The sequence below is a fragment of the Salmo salar genome, chromosome ssa16, assembly GCF_905237065.1.
Source record: "Salmo salar chromosome ssa16, Ssal_v3.1, whole genome shotgun sequence".
Classification (NCBI taxonomy): Eukaryota; Metazoa; Chordata; class Actinopteri; order Salmoniformes; family Salmonidae; genus Salmo; species Salmo salar.
Genome location: NC_059457.1, coordinates 52,452,840 through 52,471,192, shown reverse-complemented (window position 1 = coordinate 52,471,192; position 18,353 = coordinate 52,452,840). Strand labels below are relative to the sequence as shown.

At 41.4% G+C, this 18,353-nt stretch overlaps 1 protein-coding gene across 3 annotated transcripts in view; it reads left to right on the top strand.

The window, feature by feature from the left end:
• Positions 1 to 10,186, top strand: part of LOC106574163 (nuclear receptor subfamily 5 group A member 2) — a 112,898-nt gene extending 102,712 nt beyond the window's left edge. For all 3 annotated transcript variants that reach the window (XM_045697409.1, XM_014149826.2, XM_045697408.1), the window contains one exon: positions 6,309 to 10,186. In XM_045697409.1, the coding sequence (XP_045553365.1) occupies positions 6,309 to 6,556 (248 nt within the window). In that variant the 3' untranslated portion in view covers positions 6,557 to 10,186. The remainder of the gene's footprint in view (positions 1 to 6,308) is intronic.
• The last annotated feature ends 8,167 nt before the right edge of the window (positions 10,187 to 18,353 follow it).

Below are 18,353 nucleotides of genomic sequence, written 5' to 3'. Positions count from 1 at the left end.
GACTGACCAGGTGAATCCAGGTGAAAGCTATGATCCCTTATTGATGTCACTTGTTAAATCCACTTCAATCAGAGTATATGAAGTGGAGGAGACAGGTTAAAGAATGATTTTTAAGCCTTGAGACAATTGAGACATGGATTGTATATGTGCCATTCAGAGGGTGAATGGGCAAGACAAAATATTTAAGTGCCTTTGAACGGGGTATGGTAGTAGGTGCCAGGCACACCGGTTTGAGTGTGTCAAGAAATGAAACCCTGCTGGGTTTTTCACGCTCAACAGTTTCACTTCTGAATCAAGACTGGTCCACCACCCAAAGGACATCAATTGTAGGAGGCATTGGAGTCAACATGTGCCAGCCACCCTGTGGAACACTTTCGACACCTTGTAGAGTTCATGCCCGGACGAACTGAGGCTGTTCTGAGAGGATAAGGGGGGGACAGCTCAATATAAGGAAGCTGTTCTTAATGTTTGGTACACTCCGTGTATCTCATTGTTTTAAAGCTACAAAGTTAGCCTAGAAGTAGAATGGAGAGGTCATGTGAATCCTAGCAGGGATTGGTCATTTTATTAAATGTAACCTTTATTTAACCAGGAAAAGACCCTTGAGGTTAGAAACCCATTTTTCGAGGGTGTCTTACCCCCTGAACTGCACCAACAGATTGGCTCATTGTTCACTCACACATTTAGTTGCTTGTAGGACACATGTTATGTAAGCTTTATTGACAGTTATTTTTGTGACAAAAAGATTGGAAGATTAGGTAGTGAATATCATAATAGTTTCTAATGTATGTGTTGATTGCAATAGCCCCAAAACAACCATTTGTAAATACTGTTTCTCTTGATATGAATCCGTCCTGTTCTTCTTGTCCTTTATATATATATTTTTTTTGTCATTCATATGTTTAGTAAATAATTCTACAGCAGAAATGGTCAGAGAGAAAAAGACTTACCCCATGGTAGTGTAATTTCTTGGTCAGATGTGTTCCTAACCAGAGCACCCACTCCCCCGCCCCACAGTGTGTGTAACATAGATCGCTTGTCTAATGAAACAGTGTATTCCACAGGACCTCAGGGTTTCCATCTGTGCACTGAGCGTGGTGCTGGACTACACTGGGCTGATTGATAATTAGTCCCTTAGTGACTCAATGGAGGGAGAGGAGGAGAGGAGGGGAGGAGGAGTGGAGGAGTGCTTACCGTCGTACTTAGCTCCAACCTGACTTTTGGGCTATGGTTAATCAGAATGATTCAACAATACAACCTCCCTTCATCGCCATGGCATCATCAAGCCCTCTTTCTCGCTATTGACGAATGACGAAATTGGGGATAATTCCTTTCACTGCAAACCTGTGGGTTTGCTTGCAGGAGAAAAGAGATCAAGCTATTGTCATCGATCATCAGTGTGCTTTGTTAAGCCCCTTTCATAATTTTTTTGAAAAGGAGCCTGACAAGAATTAGCAATTAAAATGTGCTTTTTTTTGCAAAACATTTCTCTAATTAGCCTTACAGAGACATTGGGCTGTAAATCTCTGTAGTTTTGGGTTGTGCACACGCGCACACACACGCACGCACACGCACACACACACACACACACACACACACACACACACACACACACACACACACACACACACACACACACACACACACACACACACACACACACACACACACACACACACCTAGAGAAATGTCTTACAATAAAACCATGGAAACATCTCATGTTTTTGCCAGTGATCAAGCTAACCCTGTCTTGTCCCCTCTGAATCATCGAGATCACATTTATAACAGACAATGATACAGCGTAGTGTCAATATAGTCACCATATTGTCAGTGTCTTCATCAAGGACATCTGGGTTGTGTTATTTAGGCACCAAATGGAAGAAAATGGATTGAAACACCTGGACTTTGTTTTTTGTATCCTAATGCAGTGGTTACCAAACTGTGGGACGGGACCAAGTTGTGGGTTGCGGCAGGGGTCCAGGTGGGTTGTGGGATGACATTTTTGTGCATTGCAACAACAACAAAAAAATTGTTGTTTAAAAAAAATAAAAAATCATGATGGAAAAATGTATTCAGTGTTAGCTTAAATGACTAAAACCAAATAGAAACTATAATGTTTTTAAATTATAGACTATAATTTATAATTTACAATCACCAAAATAGAAGCTAGACATTCAGTCCCCTGTTGATGTTGTGATAATGTTTGAGCATAAGAACACAGCATTTAGCCAAAATGTGTAGAATTATAGAACATTTTCTTAAAACTGCAACATTTTCTCCCAGATCCAAAAATGAGGGCCTAAGTGTTCTTGATCAAGGCCCACACAGACTTCAGCCCATTGACACAGCCCTTTTTGATTCAGAATAAAACCCTGCGTTATTACAAATAATTCCATAATTATACAATAAATGTATTCAAATTGGTCACAAGAGCCCATACTGAAGTCTACATTCAGTTAAATGTTTTGAAGAAGAGGTTATTCTATTTTTTTTATTATGTTTTTTTCACCACTCAAAAAGTGGTATGGGAAACATACATCACCACAGTCCACACATAATTTAGTCTCTATGCTACGGTGTCCATATTAGGACAGAGTCATACATCCACTTACATGCTGTTTGTCCTAATATTTACACCGTACTTCACAGTCCTATTTTCTGTTGACCGAGTCAATTGATTTGAGCTCATTTGGGAGCTGTTGATTGGGGGTCTGACAGACAGAGGACACAGAGTGGCAGCAGGCAGGAAAAAGCACGTCATGTTTGTTTGGAGGGTCTTTTGTCATAGGCAGAGCCCTCCTCTTAGCCTTATTTAGCCTCTCTGTGTCACATAGGGGTCAGTGTGAACACACACACACACACAGGCACACACACACCCACATAAACACACACTGTACTAGAGCAGTGCAGCGCATCATAGTCACCATCATATAATCATCATCATCATCATCATAGAATCATCATCATAGAATCATCATAGAATCATCATCATAGAATCATCATCATAGAATCATCATCATAGAATCATCATAGAATCATCATCATAGAATCATCATCATAGAATCATCATAGAGTCATCATCATAGAATCATCATAGAATCATCATAGAGTCATCATTCCCTGTGGCTCAGTTGGTAGAGCATGGTGTGTGCAATGCCAGGGTTGTGGGTTCGATTGCCACGGGGGGCCAGTACAAAACAAAAAAGAAATTCCTTCACTACTGTAAGTTGCTCTGGATAAGAGCTACTCTCTGGTTATCATCTATGCAAAGTTCCTCTACCTACTGTACATATTACCTCGACTTACCTGTACCCTCTCACATTGACTCAGTACTGGTACCCACTATATATGTATTTTATTGTGTTCCTTTTTTTAAACTTTATTTTATTATACATTTATTTTTGTAGGAAATGTTTTCTTACATACTTAAAAAAAATCTGCATTGTTTGTTAAGGGCTTGTCAGTAAGCATTTCACTGTAAGGTCTACACTTGTTGTATTCGGCACATGTGACAAATACAATTTAATTTGATTTGATTTAATATTAGTGGTGGAGTTAAGACAATCAGAAATCAGATATCCCCAAATGTGCAGCAGGCCAGGTACTTCCATGTGTGCTCAGAGTCAGACGCTCCCTCAACATTATCAGGACAGAGAAACCAGACACCTGCTCATTGCTTACATGGAGCACTCAAAACAAAAGACAATGAAAACATTTGACTAAACTCGTAAATTATGTTTATGAAATAAACCAAAGGTTATGAACTTTGCAAACCACATTTCCACTCTGAGAATGAAAACGGTGGGCTAAATGACTGTAATTAATACATGCTGACTATATGTTCTGACTGGCCAAAAAACTGTAGGACATACCATAGCCTTGTAGCATTAGATACATGTTAGCATTAGATACATGTTAGCATTAGATACATGTTAGCATTAGATACATGGTAACATTAGATACATGTTAGCATTAGATACATGTTAGCATTAGATACATAGTAACATTAGATACATGTTAGCATTAGATACATGTTAGCATTAGATACATGGTAACATTAGATACATGTTAGCATTAGATACATGGTAACATTAGATACATGTTAGCATTAGATACATAGTAACATTAGATACATGTTAGCATTACATACATGTTAGCATTAGATACATAGTAACATTAGATACATGTTAGCATTAGATACATGTTAGCATTAGATACATAGTAACATTAGATACATGTTAGCATTAGATACATTGTAGCATTAGATATATGGAGCCTGTGTGTGTGTGTGTGTGTCAGTAGCGAGGAGGCTGATCATTTCAGGAGTGTGTGTGTCAGCTGGTTCACTAGTGTTGGCTGGGCGGGGTGGGAAGGCTGATCTTAGTGTGTGTGTCAGCCCGGCATGACAACCCCATCACTTTATATTAGCACGGAGAGAACAGGGCCTCCCAGAGCTCAACCTGAGTGGGCTCATTAATATGGAGTTGGTCCCCCCCTTTGCAGCTATAACAGCCTCCACTCTTCTGGGAAGGCTTTCCACTAGATGTTGGAACAGTGCTGCAGGGGACATGCTTCCATTCAGCCACAAGAGCATTAGTGAGGTCTGGCACTGATGTTGGGCGATTAGGCCTGGCTCGCAGTCGGCGTTCCAATTCATCCCAAAGGTTTTTAATGGGGTTGAGGTCAGGGCTCTTTGCAGGCCAGTGAAGTTCTTCCACAACGATCTCGACAAACCATTTCTGTATGGACCTCGCTTTGTGCACGGGGTCATTGTCATGCTGAAACAGAAATTCCCCAAACTATTGCCACAAAGTTGGAAGCACAGAATCGTCTAGAATGTCATTGTATGCTGTAGCGTTAAGATTGCGCTTCACTGGAACTAAAGGGCCTAGCCAAACCATGAAAAACAGCCCCAGACCATTATTCCTCCTTCACCAAACTTTACAGTTGGCACTATGCATTCGGACAGGTAGCATTCTACTGGCAGCTGCCAAACCCAGATTCGTCCGTTGGACTGCCAGATGGTGAAGCGTGATTCATCACTCCAGAGAACACGTTTCCACTGTTCCAGAGTCCGATGGCAGCGAGCGTTTACACCACTCCAGCCGAGGTTTGGCATTGCGCATGGTGATCTTAGGCTTGTGTGCGGCTGCTCGGCCATGGAAACCCATTTCGTGTAGCTCCCGACGACCAGTTATTGTGCTGTCTTTACTTCCAGAGGCAGTTTGGAACTCGGTAGTGAGTGTTGCATTCGAGGACAGATGATTTTTATGCGATACGCGCTTCAGCCCTCTGCGGTCCTGTTCTGTGAGCTTGTGTGGCCTACCACATCGCGTCTGAGCCATTGTTACTCCTGGACGTTTCTGCTTCACAATAACTGCACGTACAGTTGACCGGGGCAGCTCTAGCAGGGCAGAAATTTGACGAACTGACTTGTTGGAAAAGTGGCATCCTATGACGGTGCCACGTTGAAAGTCACTGAGCTCTTCAGTAAGGCCATTCTGCTGCCAATGGGCCTATGGAGATTGCATGGTTGTGTGCTCAATATTATACACCTGTCAGTAATGGGTGTGGCTGAAATAGCCAAATTCACTCATTTGAAAGGGGTGTCCACATACTTTTGTATATATAATGTACGTCACACAGAAGCATTTACAGATTTGATTCCAATTCCAAATGTTGTCATAGATGTCCATACAATGCAACTCCATGAGTACAGTTGTCTAGGTGTTTCATTTTAAAATGGGGAAGGATGAGTCTTAAAGAGTCTGCGATTGGCTGTAATGGTGACCTATATAATTCCTATACTCCTGGGGAGAGACTCTCAGAGGAAAAGTTTTTTTTTTCTCATTTCATTCTCTTTCCATCTTATTCTCGAGAGGATCCGGAGGGGAAAATATACAGGGGTGTGAATTTTGAATATTTTTTTTTGATTAAAAATCATCCAGAGTACAACGTTGTCCCCTTTGTTTCAGTCTCTTGATCAGAGCATTTACTAAGGGTTGAAAATGTCCATCTAAACGTAAACATGATGTTGTGATGTCATCCATTTTGTTTTTTTGGCTACTTTCCGTGACTGATATGATAGCCTCTTCAATACTTTCATTAAGGTGTACGTTTAGGGCACTTTTTAGGACCTAAACTCAGTCTAAGGGTATCATGTGATGTCTGCAGGTTTTTATTTTTTAAACTTGCATCTGAGAAATAATTGATAAACACAAAACCACTCTGTTTTGTTGATATTGACAATTTCAGTTACCTCAACATGTTAACCACCATTTCCTATTCTCCTCGCTTCCTCTTTCCAGACGTGAAGAACCTGGAGAACTTCCACCTGGTGGAGAGCGTCCAGGAGCAAGTGAACGCGGTGCTGCTGGACTACGTCATGTGCAACTACCCCCAGCAGACAGACAGGTTTGGCCAGCTGCTCCTGCGGCTGCCTGAGATCCGGGCCATCAGCCTCCAGGCCGAGGAGTACCTGTACTACAAGCACCTGAACGGAGACGTGCCCTGTAACAACCTGCTCATCGAGATGCTACACGCCAAGAGAGCCTGATGAGACTGCAGATGGGATCCTGATCGTTTGGCTGTTTTGTTGGTTGAGACCAAACCCTTACCCGCAAAAACAGAAACCGACTCAGAACGGACTCTGTTTTGTTGGTTGAGACCAAGTCCTTACCTGCAGAACAGAAACCGACCCAGAACCGACTCCTCCCATTTTAAAGTTAGACTTAGTGATTCTGGGGCAGGAGGCATCAGTCCTTCTCATTTATCATAATGATCAACCATCCTGGCATGCAAACAGAGGCAAAAGAACATGCAGAAATGGACACCCACACTTACACATGCTGTGCACACACACACACACACGCACGCACGCACGCACGCACGCACGCACACACACACGCACGCACGCATGCGCACGCACGCACGCACGCATGCGCACGCACGCACATACAAACACATTTAGGCACTCACACACACGTACACGTACGTACACACACACACACACACATATACACACATTAAGGCACACACACGTTCAAATTCATACAATACGCATATATATTACACACACACACACATCCCTGCACTCTAAGACAGATGCATCTGGAGCCCTGGGTAAAGCTTCCAGAGACAGAGAGAAACAGTTGAAATGCTTGAGAACTGTCCATTCGTCTCATGGGACATGGAAGATACCTTTTGACTGCTTTTAATAAAAACACAAACCATCAAGGTGATACAAGGACCAATGGACTGTAACTGAATGAACAAAACCAATGAGTATTCTAAACCTCTCACATTGTTAAAGGGTTTTGAGCAACGAAGAGAGAGAGAGCCAACCACCTTATGATCACAGACCCTATGATGTCTGTGGTGAGGGCTTCAAAGGGGAGCAGGGACTTTGGCTGAAGGAATTTGGAGCACACTTTTTTTAGACTGGGCCATGGTTGGCAGGGTTGGTAATGTATTGGGCTGTATTGGGTACTGTATTGGGCAGACCAGAGCAGCCTGTCAGCCGGGCAAGAGTTTCTTTAGTCACCTGTTTCAAAGACACACAGTCTGCATGGCTAATAGGCCAGACAGACAGACAGCAATAGAAAACAGCTGAAAAGGTCAGACCCCGACAGAGACTCATATGACGGTCAGTAAGTCTTTTCTGATCCCGCGTAAAATAAATTATATAAAAAAAGAAAAGAAAAAACAACGAACAAAATGTATGAAAACTTGACGGAACAAAAAGAGATAAGATAAAAAAATAAACATTTTAGAAAATGGCAGTTATTTCCTCCTCTTGGTCATTGATGCTCCTCTTTGTAACCACCCTATAATCTCCCCCCAACCTTCCCAAAACGGTTCTTTACAGAAGTAAAACACATTTTACACAACATAGATAAGTAATTAGAAAATAATTTTATGGTTGTCCCCCCCCTCTAGGAGGAGAAACTGCCTTTTGTCTGAACAGACCAAAGCTTGCTGCAGAACATCAAACAAAAATGTAACAAAACCTTAACTATCAGTATTATAAATTTGTGATGTCACAGTCATGTGAGTCTTGCCTTATTTCATTACCATGCTAGCTAACCGTGCAGATGTGAATGAAATTATGTACAAATATATATAAAGTATTAATGTTATAAACATTTAAAAAATTCAATAATTCAAGAGGTGTTTACGTTCAAGCTGTCCCGTGGAAGAGAACTGTGAGGAAGTAAATTGCAAAGCAATGATTTACAAAAAAATCGAGAAAAAAAAATCACAAAATAGATTCTGGTATGCTTTCTTTGGTGTGTACAGTGTTATAGCGTTTTGTTTCTTTAACCAGTACTTAATTATGTTGTGAGACACTAAAAATCAGAAAGGAATCTCACTTAAAATGTCATTTCTAACTGTTTTTTTCTTTTGGCATTCAAATGTTTTTGCATATTGTGTAAGAGTTTCGGACACTTGTTTTTTGTAGAACTTTTTATTATTATTTTTCAATGTTCTACCTGTCGGTATATGTCACTGGTTACGCTTAAAAATGAAACTAACTTATTGGTTTTGTCCCTTTGTGTGTTATAAGCACAAGGCGACAAATCTAAATATATTTGTTTAGTGTTGCATGTTATGTTTTTTTTACTTATTATCAATGCAGTTCAGGAACAAAACAATGATCTTCATAATGATACTTTCGTTTTTATTAATTGTCTATAGGAGTCTGAGCTTTAAAAAATACACTCCTCTCCACATGTATTTGGACAGTGAAGCGAAAATGTAAAATGTTTCTTTTTACTCCATCATTCTTTTATACTAAAACAATTGCTCAGAGAAATATATTTTGTCTAACAATTAATAAAACATTGCTTTTTTTAAAGATAGGGGTCAAAATTATCTTGATCAAAAGGTACCAATAATTATGGACCTGACTGTATGAAAATACCCTCAAATAAAAGCTGACTGTTCTGTCGCCTTACATGAAACATTTTATCTAAAATCTAAAAGGCTGGAGTATTGAGCCACATTTTAAAATGTAGCTTCATTGTCTCAATAAATATGTAGAGGAGTGTAATTCTTGTATTTAAGTTAATGGGTATGACTGATACTGTCCTTGCTTCAGTTGTTTCGTAATGAATTTCAACTACCTTCACATTTCAGTGGCGTTTGTTCTATACCAAAGACGGCATTGGTCCCGTGAGTTGTGGTTACCTGTGATGTGTCGTAATTGAACGAACAAACAGTTTCCCCCCAGCCGTCCAGAAGTTTGAGCTGTGCTTACCTGTGATGTGTCGTAATTGAACGAACAAACAGTTTCCCCCCAGCCGTCCAGAAGTTTGAGCTGTGCTTACCTGTGATGTGTCGTAATTGAACGAACAAACAGTTTCCCCCCAGCCGTCCAGAAGTTTGAGCTGTGCTTACCTGTGATGTGTCGTGATTGAACGAACAAACAGTTTCCCCCCAGCCGTCCAGAAGTTTGAGCTGTGCTTACCTGTGATGTGTCGTAATTGAACGAACAAACAGTTTCCCCCCAGCCGTCCAGAAGTTTGAGCTGTGCTTACCTGTGATGTGTCGTGATTGAACGAACAAACAGTTTCCCCCCAGCCGTCCAGAAGTTTGAGCCGTGGTTACATGTGATGTGTCGTAACTGAACAAACAGTTTTTCCCCCCCAGCCTTCCTGAAGTTTGGCATTCTGTAATGTCAGTTTGTAGAATTCTATTGATGTTGTCTTACACTTTTACCAAACACTGACTTCATATGGCCCCCAATCATTTGTGATACACACAAACCTGTCAAGTATATACTGTATATAATCGTCTGCATTGAAGTCATCGATGTCAAAATCGATCAAGTCTTTTTACCGATGCACTATGGTGAAAAACAAACAACGCTCAAATATACATTTATTTCAATGTTTATATTTTTGTATTTGTTTTGGCATGAATCTGCTTCCATAATTAACTGTGTTAGTATTGATTGACAATCTCTATCAGTCCCTTCTCATTCTGTGTGTTCTGGTAAAGTTCTACAGCTGCCTTGGATGTCCTCAAACACACGGATCACTCCTGAACGTGCTGACCCTCTGCTTGTCTATGAACCCCACGCTGTCATACTTGCACCCTTTCATGTCACTTCCTGGTCTGGGGAGTTCTTTCAAAGCTGATGGACTTTTTCCTCATATTTCAATAAATCATTATATGCCAACAACGCCTTGCTGCCGCTTCCTGTAGGTGACTCTCTCATCCATTCTTTTTTTTTTTTAGACACAGTAGTGTTTTTTCAATCAGAATGCACCATGGTTGATTTGCTGGGGAAGTGTTTAGTTGTATTCTCAGTCATTTTAAGGAAACATCCACCATTTTGTACGATGAAACATTTTTTTAACAGTGAAGAGTACAGTATGTATATTTTCAAACCAATCATATGAAATCTTGATTTCAACACACTACTTGGTAAAAGAAAGTGCAGTCTTATTCTTTTGATTTATGCCTTGAATTGTCTTACCGTTTTGTTACCTAGTTAATAACACGCTCATCATTCAAAAACAAACAAATGATATGATATACTGTACAGAAACAATATGGAATCAGTTACAGATCCAATGTTTTTTAAGAACACCACCACAAGAGAAAAGCAGACTATATAGACAGGTCAGTCTATATAAACAGTGAGACGGGTCAGTCTATATACACACTGAGACGGGTCAGTCTATATACACACTGAGACGGGTCAGTCTACATACACACTGAGACGGGTCAGTCTATATACACACTGAGACGGGTCAGTCTATATACACACTGAGACGGGTCAGTCTACATACACACTGAGACGGGTCAGTCTACATACACACTGAGACGGGTCAGTCTATATACACACTGAGACGGGTCAGTCTATATACACACTGAGACGGGTCAGTCTATATAAACAGTGAGACGGGTCAGTCTATATACACACTGAGACGGGTCAGTCTATATAAACAGTGAGACGGGTCAGTCTATATACACACTGAGATGGGTCAGTCTATATACACAGTGAGACGGGTCAGTCTATATACACACTGAGACGGGTCAGTCTATATACACACTGAGACGGGTCAGTCTATATAGACACTGAGACGGGTCAGTCTATATACACACTGAGACAGGTCAGTCTATATAGACACTGAGACAGGTCAGTCTATATACACACTGAGACAGGTCGGTCTATATAGACACTGAGACAGGTCAGTCTATAAAGACACAGAGACGGGTTGGTCTATATACACACTGAGACGGGTCAGTCTATATAGACACTGAGACAGGTCAGACTATATACACACTGAGACAGGTCGGTCTATATAGACACTGAGACAGGTCAGTCTATAAAGACACAGAGACGGGTTGGTCTATATACACACTGAGAAGGGTCAGTCTATATAGACACTGAGACGGGTCAGTCTATATAGACACTGAGACGGGTCAGTCTATATAGACACTGAGACGGGTCAGTCTACATACACACTGAGACGGGTCAGTCTATATACACACTGAGACGGGTCAGTCTATATAGACACTGAGACGGGTCAGTCTATATACACACTGAGAAAGGTCAGTCTATATAAACAGTGCATTCTAAAAGTATTCAGACCCCTTCCCCTTTTCCACATTTTGTTACATTGCAGCCTCATCCTAAAATGGAATACATTTATTGTTGTCCTCATCAATCTACACATCAATCTACAATTCATAAAATAAAAAAAAATAAAAAAAATAATATACATAAGTATTCAGACCCTTTTCTATGAGACTCGAAATTGAGCATACACACTGAGACGGGTCAGTCTATATACACACTGAGACGGGTCAGTCTATATACACACTGAGACAGGTCAGTCTATATAGACACTGAGACAGGTCAGTCTATATACACACTGAGACAGGTCGGTCTATATAGACACTGAGACAGGTCAGTCTATAAAGACACAGAGACGGGTTGGTCTATATACACACTGAGACGGGTCAGTCTATATAGACACTGAGACAGGTCAGACTATATACACACTGAGACAGGTCGGTCTATATAGACACTGAGACAGGTCAGTCTATAAAGACACAGAGACGGGTTGGTCTATATACACACTGAGAAGGGTCAGTCTATATAGACACTGAGACGGGTCAGTCTATATAGACACTGAGACGGGTCAGTCTATATAGACACTGAGACGGGTCAGTCTACATACACACTGAGACGGGTCAGTCTATATACACACTGAGACGGGTCAGTCTATATACACACTGAGACAGGTCAGTCTATATAGACACTGAGACGGGTCAGTCTATATACACACTGAGAAAGGTCAGTCTATATAAACAGTGCATTCTAAAAGTATTCAGACCCCTTCCCCTTTTCCACATTTTGTTACATTGCAGCCTCATCCTAAAATGGAATACATTTATTGTTGTCCTCATCAATCTACACATCAATCTACAATTCATAAAATAAAATAAAATTAAAAAAACTAATATACATAAGTATTCAGACCCTTTTCTATGAGACTCGAAATTGAGCTCAGGCCCATCCTGTTGCCATTTATCTTCCCTGAGATGTTTTTACAACTTGATTGGAGTCCACCTGTGGTGCATTACAGGGGTGCAACTTTGGTTTTAGAAGTGGGGGGGGGGGGAATACCTGTAAAAAAAAAGTTTTTATCTAGTCCGATAAACACTCCAAACAGCCTACTTGACTGCTCGGAGGTGTCCACATGATCCTAAAGCACACCGTTGACTCGTTTTGTATCACATTCCAATTATAAAACTGGAGGGGACAAAAATGCAATTTCAGAATGTGGGGGGGGACATATCCCCCTAGTCCCCAGTGAAAGTTGCGCCCATGGTATATTCAATTGAGTGGACATGATTTGGAAAGGCACACACCTGTCTATATAAGGTCCCACAGTTGACAGTGCATGTCAGAGCAAAGACCAAGCCATGAGGTCGAAGGAATTGTCCGTAGAGCTCCGAGACAGGATTATGTTGAGGCACAGATCTGGGGAAGGGTATCAAAAAATGTTTGCAGTATTAAAGGTCCCCAAGAACACAGTGGCTTCCATCATTCTTAAATGGAAGACGTTTGGAACCACAAAGACGCTTCCTAGAGCTGGCACTCCACCAATCAGGCCTTTATGGTAGAGTGGCCAAACGGAAGCCACTCCTCAGTAAAAGGCACATGACAGCCCGCTTGGAGTTTGCCAAAAGGCACCTAAAGTCTCTCAGACCATGAGAAACAAGAATCTCTGGTCTGATGAAACCAAGATTGAACTATTTGGCCTGAATGCCAAGCGTCACGTCTGGAGGGAACCTGGTATGTGGTGGCAGCATCATGCTGGCCCAGCCAGAGCCCAGACTTGGACCAGATCGAACATCTCTGGAGAGACTTGAAAATAGCTGTGCAGTGACTCTCCCCACCCAACCTGACAGAGCTTGAGAGGATCTGCAGAAAATAATGAGAGAAACTCCCCAAATACAGGTATGCCAAGTTTGTAGCGTCATACCCAAGAAGACTTGAGGCTGTAATCGCTGCCAAAGGTGCTTCAACAAAGTACTGAGTAAAGGGTCTGAATACTTACATAAATGTGATATTTCAGTTTTGCATTTGTAATAAAATGTCTAAACCTGTTTTTTATTTTTCGTTATGGGGTGCTGTGTGTAGATTGATGAGGAAAAACAAACAATTTAATCCGTTTTAGATTAAAGCTGTAATGTAATGAAATTTGGAAAAAGGGGAAGGGGTCTGAAGAATTTCCAAATGCACCGTACAAAGCCATAGGTTTCTGGAGGGTTAGGGTTTTGACGTGAGCTTGATGTCCATCATGGGTACGTTAAGGATACATGCACCTGGTAAGGCCTTCATGACTTTGGGAGGGGACTCGTGTCAAGAAGAGGCAAAAGACACAGTGAAAGACTGGTGTGTGTGTGTGCACGTGTACGTGGGTAAAACATAAAATAACCCTTCCAAACAAATGGACACATCTTTGTGGACACAAAGATTCATTCAAACCTTAACTTACTTCTACTATTGTCATTATTTAAAAGGACTAATGTTGTGTTAGTGCACACGGTTATACATTGCAGTGCAATCTGACTGACGATTCCATGTCTCACTATTTATCCGGCCCAATGAAATAAAGACACATTATACAAAAGTATGTGGACACCCCTTCAAATTAGTGGATTTGGCTATTTCAACCCGTTGCTGACAGGTGTATAGCATTGAGCACTGCCATGCAATCTCCATAGCTAAAACATCACGTGACTTTCAACGTGGCACTGTCATAGGATGCCACCTTTCCAACAAGCTCAGCCGCAAAGTGGTAGACCACACAAGCTCACAGAGTGAGCGTAGCGTGTAAAAAATCCTCTGTCCTGGGTTGCAACACTCAACACCTAGTTCCAAACTGCCTCTGAAAGCAACGTCAGCACAATAACTGTTCGTCTGGAGCTTCATGAAATGGGTTTCCATGGCTGAGCAGCCGCATACAAGCCTAAGATCACCATGCGCAATGCCAAACCTCGGCTGGAGTGGTGTAAACGCTCGCTGCCATCGGAATCTGGAACAGTGGAAACGTGTTCTCTGGAGTGATGAATCACGCTTCACCATCTGGCAGTCCGACGGATGAATCTGGGTTTGGTGGATACCAGGAGAACGCTACCTGAACGATTGCATAGTGCCAACAGTAAGGTTTGGTGGAGGAGGAATAATGGTCTGGGGCTGTTTTTCATGGTTTGGCTAGGCCCTTTAGTTCCAGTGAAGGGAAATCTTAATGCTACAGCATACAATGACATTCTAGACGATTCTGTGCTTCCAACTTTGTGGTAAGAGTTTGGGGAAGGTCCTTTCCTGTTTCAGCATGACAAATCCCCCGTGCACAAAGCGAGGTCCATACAGAAATGTTTTGTCGAGATCGGTGTGGAAGAACTTGACTGGTTTGCACAGAGCCCTGACCTCAACCCCATCGAGCACCTTTGGGATGAACTGGAACGCCAACTGCAAGCCAGGCCTAATCACCCAGACCTCTCTAATGCTCTTGTGGCTGAATGGAAGCAAGTCCCCACAGCAATGTTCCAACATCTAGTGGAAAGCCTTCCCATAAGAGTGGAGGATGTTATAGGGGGGGGACCAACTCCATATTAATGCCCATGATTTTGGAATGAAATGTTCGACGAGCAAGTGTCCACATACTTTTGGTAATTTAGTGTATATCTATTAGTAGCTTTGGTTGTAGTTAAGTAATATCAGTCAATTATAGTGAATTTTATTATCATTACTATGATGAAATTGCATATGTTGGTCACAGACTACCTGTCTGCTAGCTACAGAACACTCCTTACTATGTAAACTAACTAGGCCTATACCCAGCTTTGCTTGCAGTGCTCGGTCTCTAGCCTGTCTGTACATGCATTAAGCCTGGTTTTTTACTCCCTGTGAATTTCTTTGAAAATAAATAATGTATTTACATTTAAACACAAACACTAACAAGGGCAGCCTCAGGTAAAAACACTCACAAACGTATGCTACTCGCATCTCTGAAGGTAGCAGTAGAACAACGGAAGATCCAAGTCTGAGACAACAGGAAAGACATGAACAAATTAATAGATTGGAAGCAACAAAAAAGAAACACAGTTTCCCTCTTTCTAGCACACACACACACACACACACACACACACACACACACACACACACACACACACACACACACACACACACACACACACACACACACACACACACACACACCACTGTCAGTTTCTAAATGACCCCTCCCCCTCAACGTCGATACACCCTGGAGTTGAATCTCACTTGTATCTCAACCACTTAAGCATATGGCACCATATCATGCATGTTGTTATCATAATGGTAGTTTCCAGACACCTCCACAACACTAAGCCAACCAGAAGAGAATGAAAAGGACTTGGGGAATCTATTCAATCCAACATCGTAGATATTCAGCGTTAAAGCTTGATTGAAAAATCGATGTTTCCCGTGTAAATTCTGCAGATGATGTCGGCTCAATAAAGGAATTGCCTATTTCTCTATGTAACGCTTCAGTGTGATAGACTGAATAGAGCCCTTGGACTTCCTCCAAGGCTGGGAGAAAATGCCACTCAACAGAGGAGAGCCATCCGAAATAGACAGAGAGGAGTTAAAACCCAGGAGCTGGTTCCACGGAGCACAACATTTACAGGAGAGCACCGTTCTCGCCAAGTTCTGCCACTCTGTGGTATATTGCCTTCTGCCCTGCCATGGAAAAGCCCAGTGGCATAGTCTAGTCTAGTTTGCGCATATTCAGTTTAGTGTATGTGTTAGTGTGACTCTTGACTGAAGAGAATTCACGACTTAGAAGAATACATTACTTTTAGATTAACATCACTTTTAGTGACTTATAGTTCCATTGGATGTCTTTGTGAGAAATGTGACTTAAAGGTGCCTACTCCTACTGATTGTCTTCCTCTGTCGTAGTATTACAAGTTAAATACAAAAATCATGTCTCAAAGCAAACACAAAAAAACAACTGTCACTGGATTTACGGAAATCAGCACGCCTGAACCTCTTCGTCTTTGATTTGACACTCGTAAAGACCCTCTGTCCTCCAAAACAATAACAAACAAGTGGAAGGCAGCAATGTTAAACAGCTTTTTAATATTGTTCCTTTAAAGGGGAGATCTGCAGTTGAAACAATAACAAAGCGACTCTCCACCACTGTTTCAGTTAAAAGCTGAGGTTTGGGACTGGAGAAATGTCACCACTATCAAATTCCTAGACAAAGCTATGGATGCAAGGACTGACCATCCATGATATATCAACATCATAGTTTTAACCATGTTTTAAGGCTATAAAGTGTGTGTTTACATTTACTTTGTTTATAAACATTGGAGTAAACACAAGCTTATATTTTGGTTTCTGATTGGGGAAATAACTAAGCTTATGAGGCATTAATGTGGCTCCTGAGTGGTGCAGGGGTCTAAGGCACTGCATCTCAGTGCAAGAGGTGTCACTACAGATCCTGGTTCGAATCCAGGCTGTATCACAACCGGCTGTGATTGGGAGTCCCATAGGGCAGCGCACAATTGGCCCAGCGTCGTCAGGGTTTGGTCGGTGTAGGCTGTCATTGTAAATAAGAATTTGTTCTTAACTGACTTGCCTAAATAAATAAAACATTTATAAGTTATATTCTTCAAAAATCAATGGGTTATGTATCATTAAATTATAAGTCTGAATATTGATATAACAACTGCAGCTTGCCCCTTTAGTGTTTTTTCAAGCCAGTTTCATATACCGTACCAGAGAAAACACCAGATACACTATATCTGTGTAGGCTTTGATGTTTAAAGGCTTTAGAAGCTCAGTTTATGAGAGTAAGAAGCCACTCATTGGAGGATCAATTAGCCAAGTTTACAACACCGACAGCAGCACATTGTTCGCAGCCCTTTAGACAAACTTAAAAAATGTATGACTCAAATGAATAGGCCAACGTTTTGAAAAGGATTGGTCTGATTGTTATGCAAAACCCTAACCTTAACATGCAAAATACAGCGGGTTTTTCATTTAGATGGCCTATTCATTTAGATGCATGCACAATACATAAATACACATGAGGTAGGAACCCTACAGCATTAAGCTGTGTGTTTCTCAATATTCTCATTATTAGACACTTTTAAAAAAAAAATTAAAGGAAAAGGAAAAAAATTGATTTTTTTTTTGGAGGGCCTGAACCTCGCTTGCAGCATTCCATTAATTGCCCGGGATATTTTTCAAAGACGAGAAATGAGGAACATGCATTCAGTCCTGTTCATGTCATACCACCACTTAAATCCGACAGAGCTCACATAAAAAAATAACTCAAGGTTATGTCTGACCATGCCAACCAGTACTTCAGAAATCCATTTAGCGAAAGAGACGGATTGAACATCGATTTCAAGAATGTCGGTATGCCGTTAAAACGGTAGCGCCCAAGTCTTTCAGAAAACTTGTTTTCTCCTTGTTTGGCTAACTCCACAGTAAGAGAGATGATACTCGTCACATGTAGAACTGGAGGGACAAAGACATGTGGGAACTGGAGGGACAAAGACATGTAGGAACTGGAGGGACAAAGACATGTGGGAACTGGATGGACAAAGAAATGTGGGAACTGGAGGGACAAAGACATGTGGGAACTGGAGGGACAAAGACATGTAGGAACTGGAGGGACAAAGACATGTGGGAACTGGAGGGACAAAGACATGTGGGAACTGGAGGGACAAAGACATGTGGGAACTGGAGGGACAAAGACATGTAGGAACTGGAGGGACAAAGACATGTAGGAACTGGAGGGACAAAGACATGTAGGAACTGGAGGGAC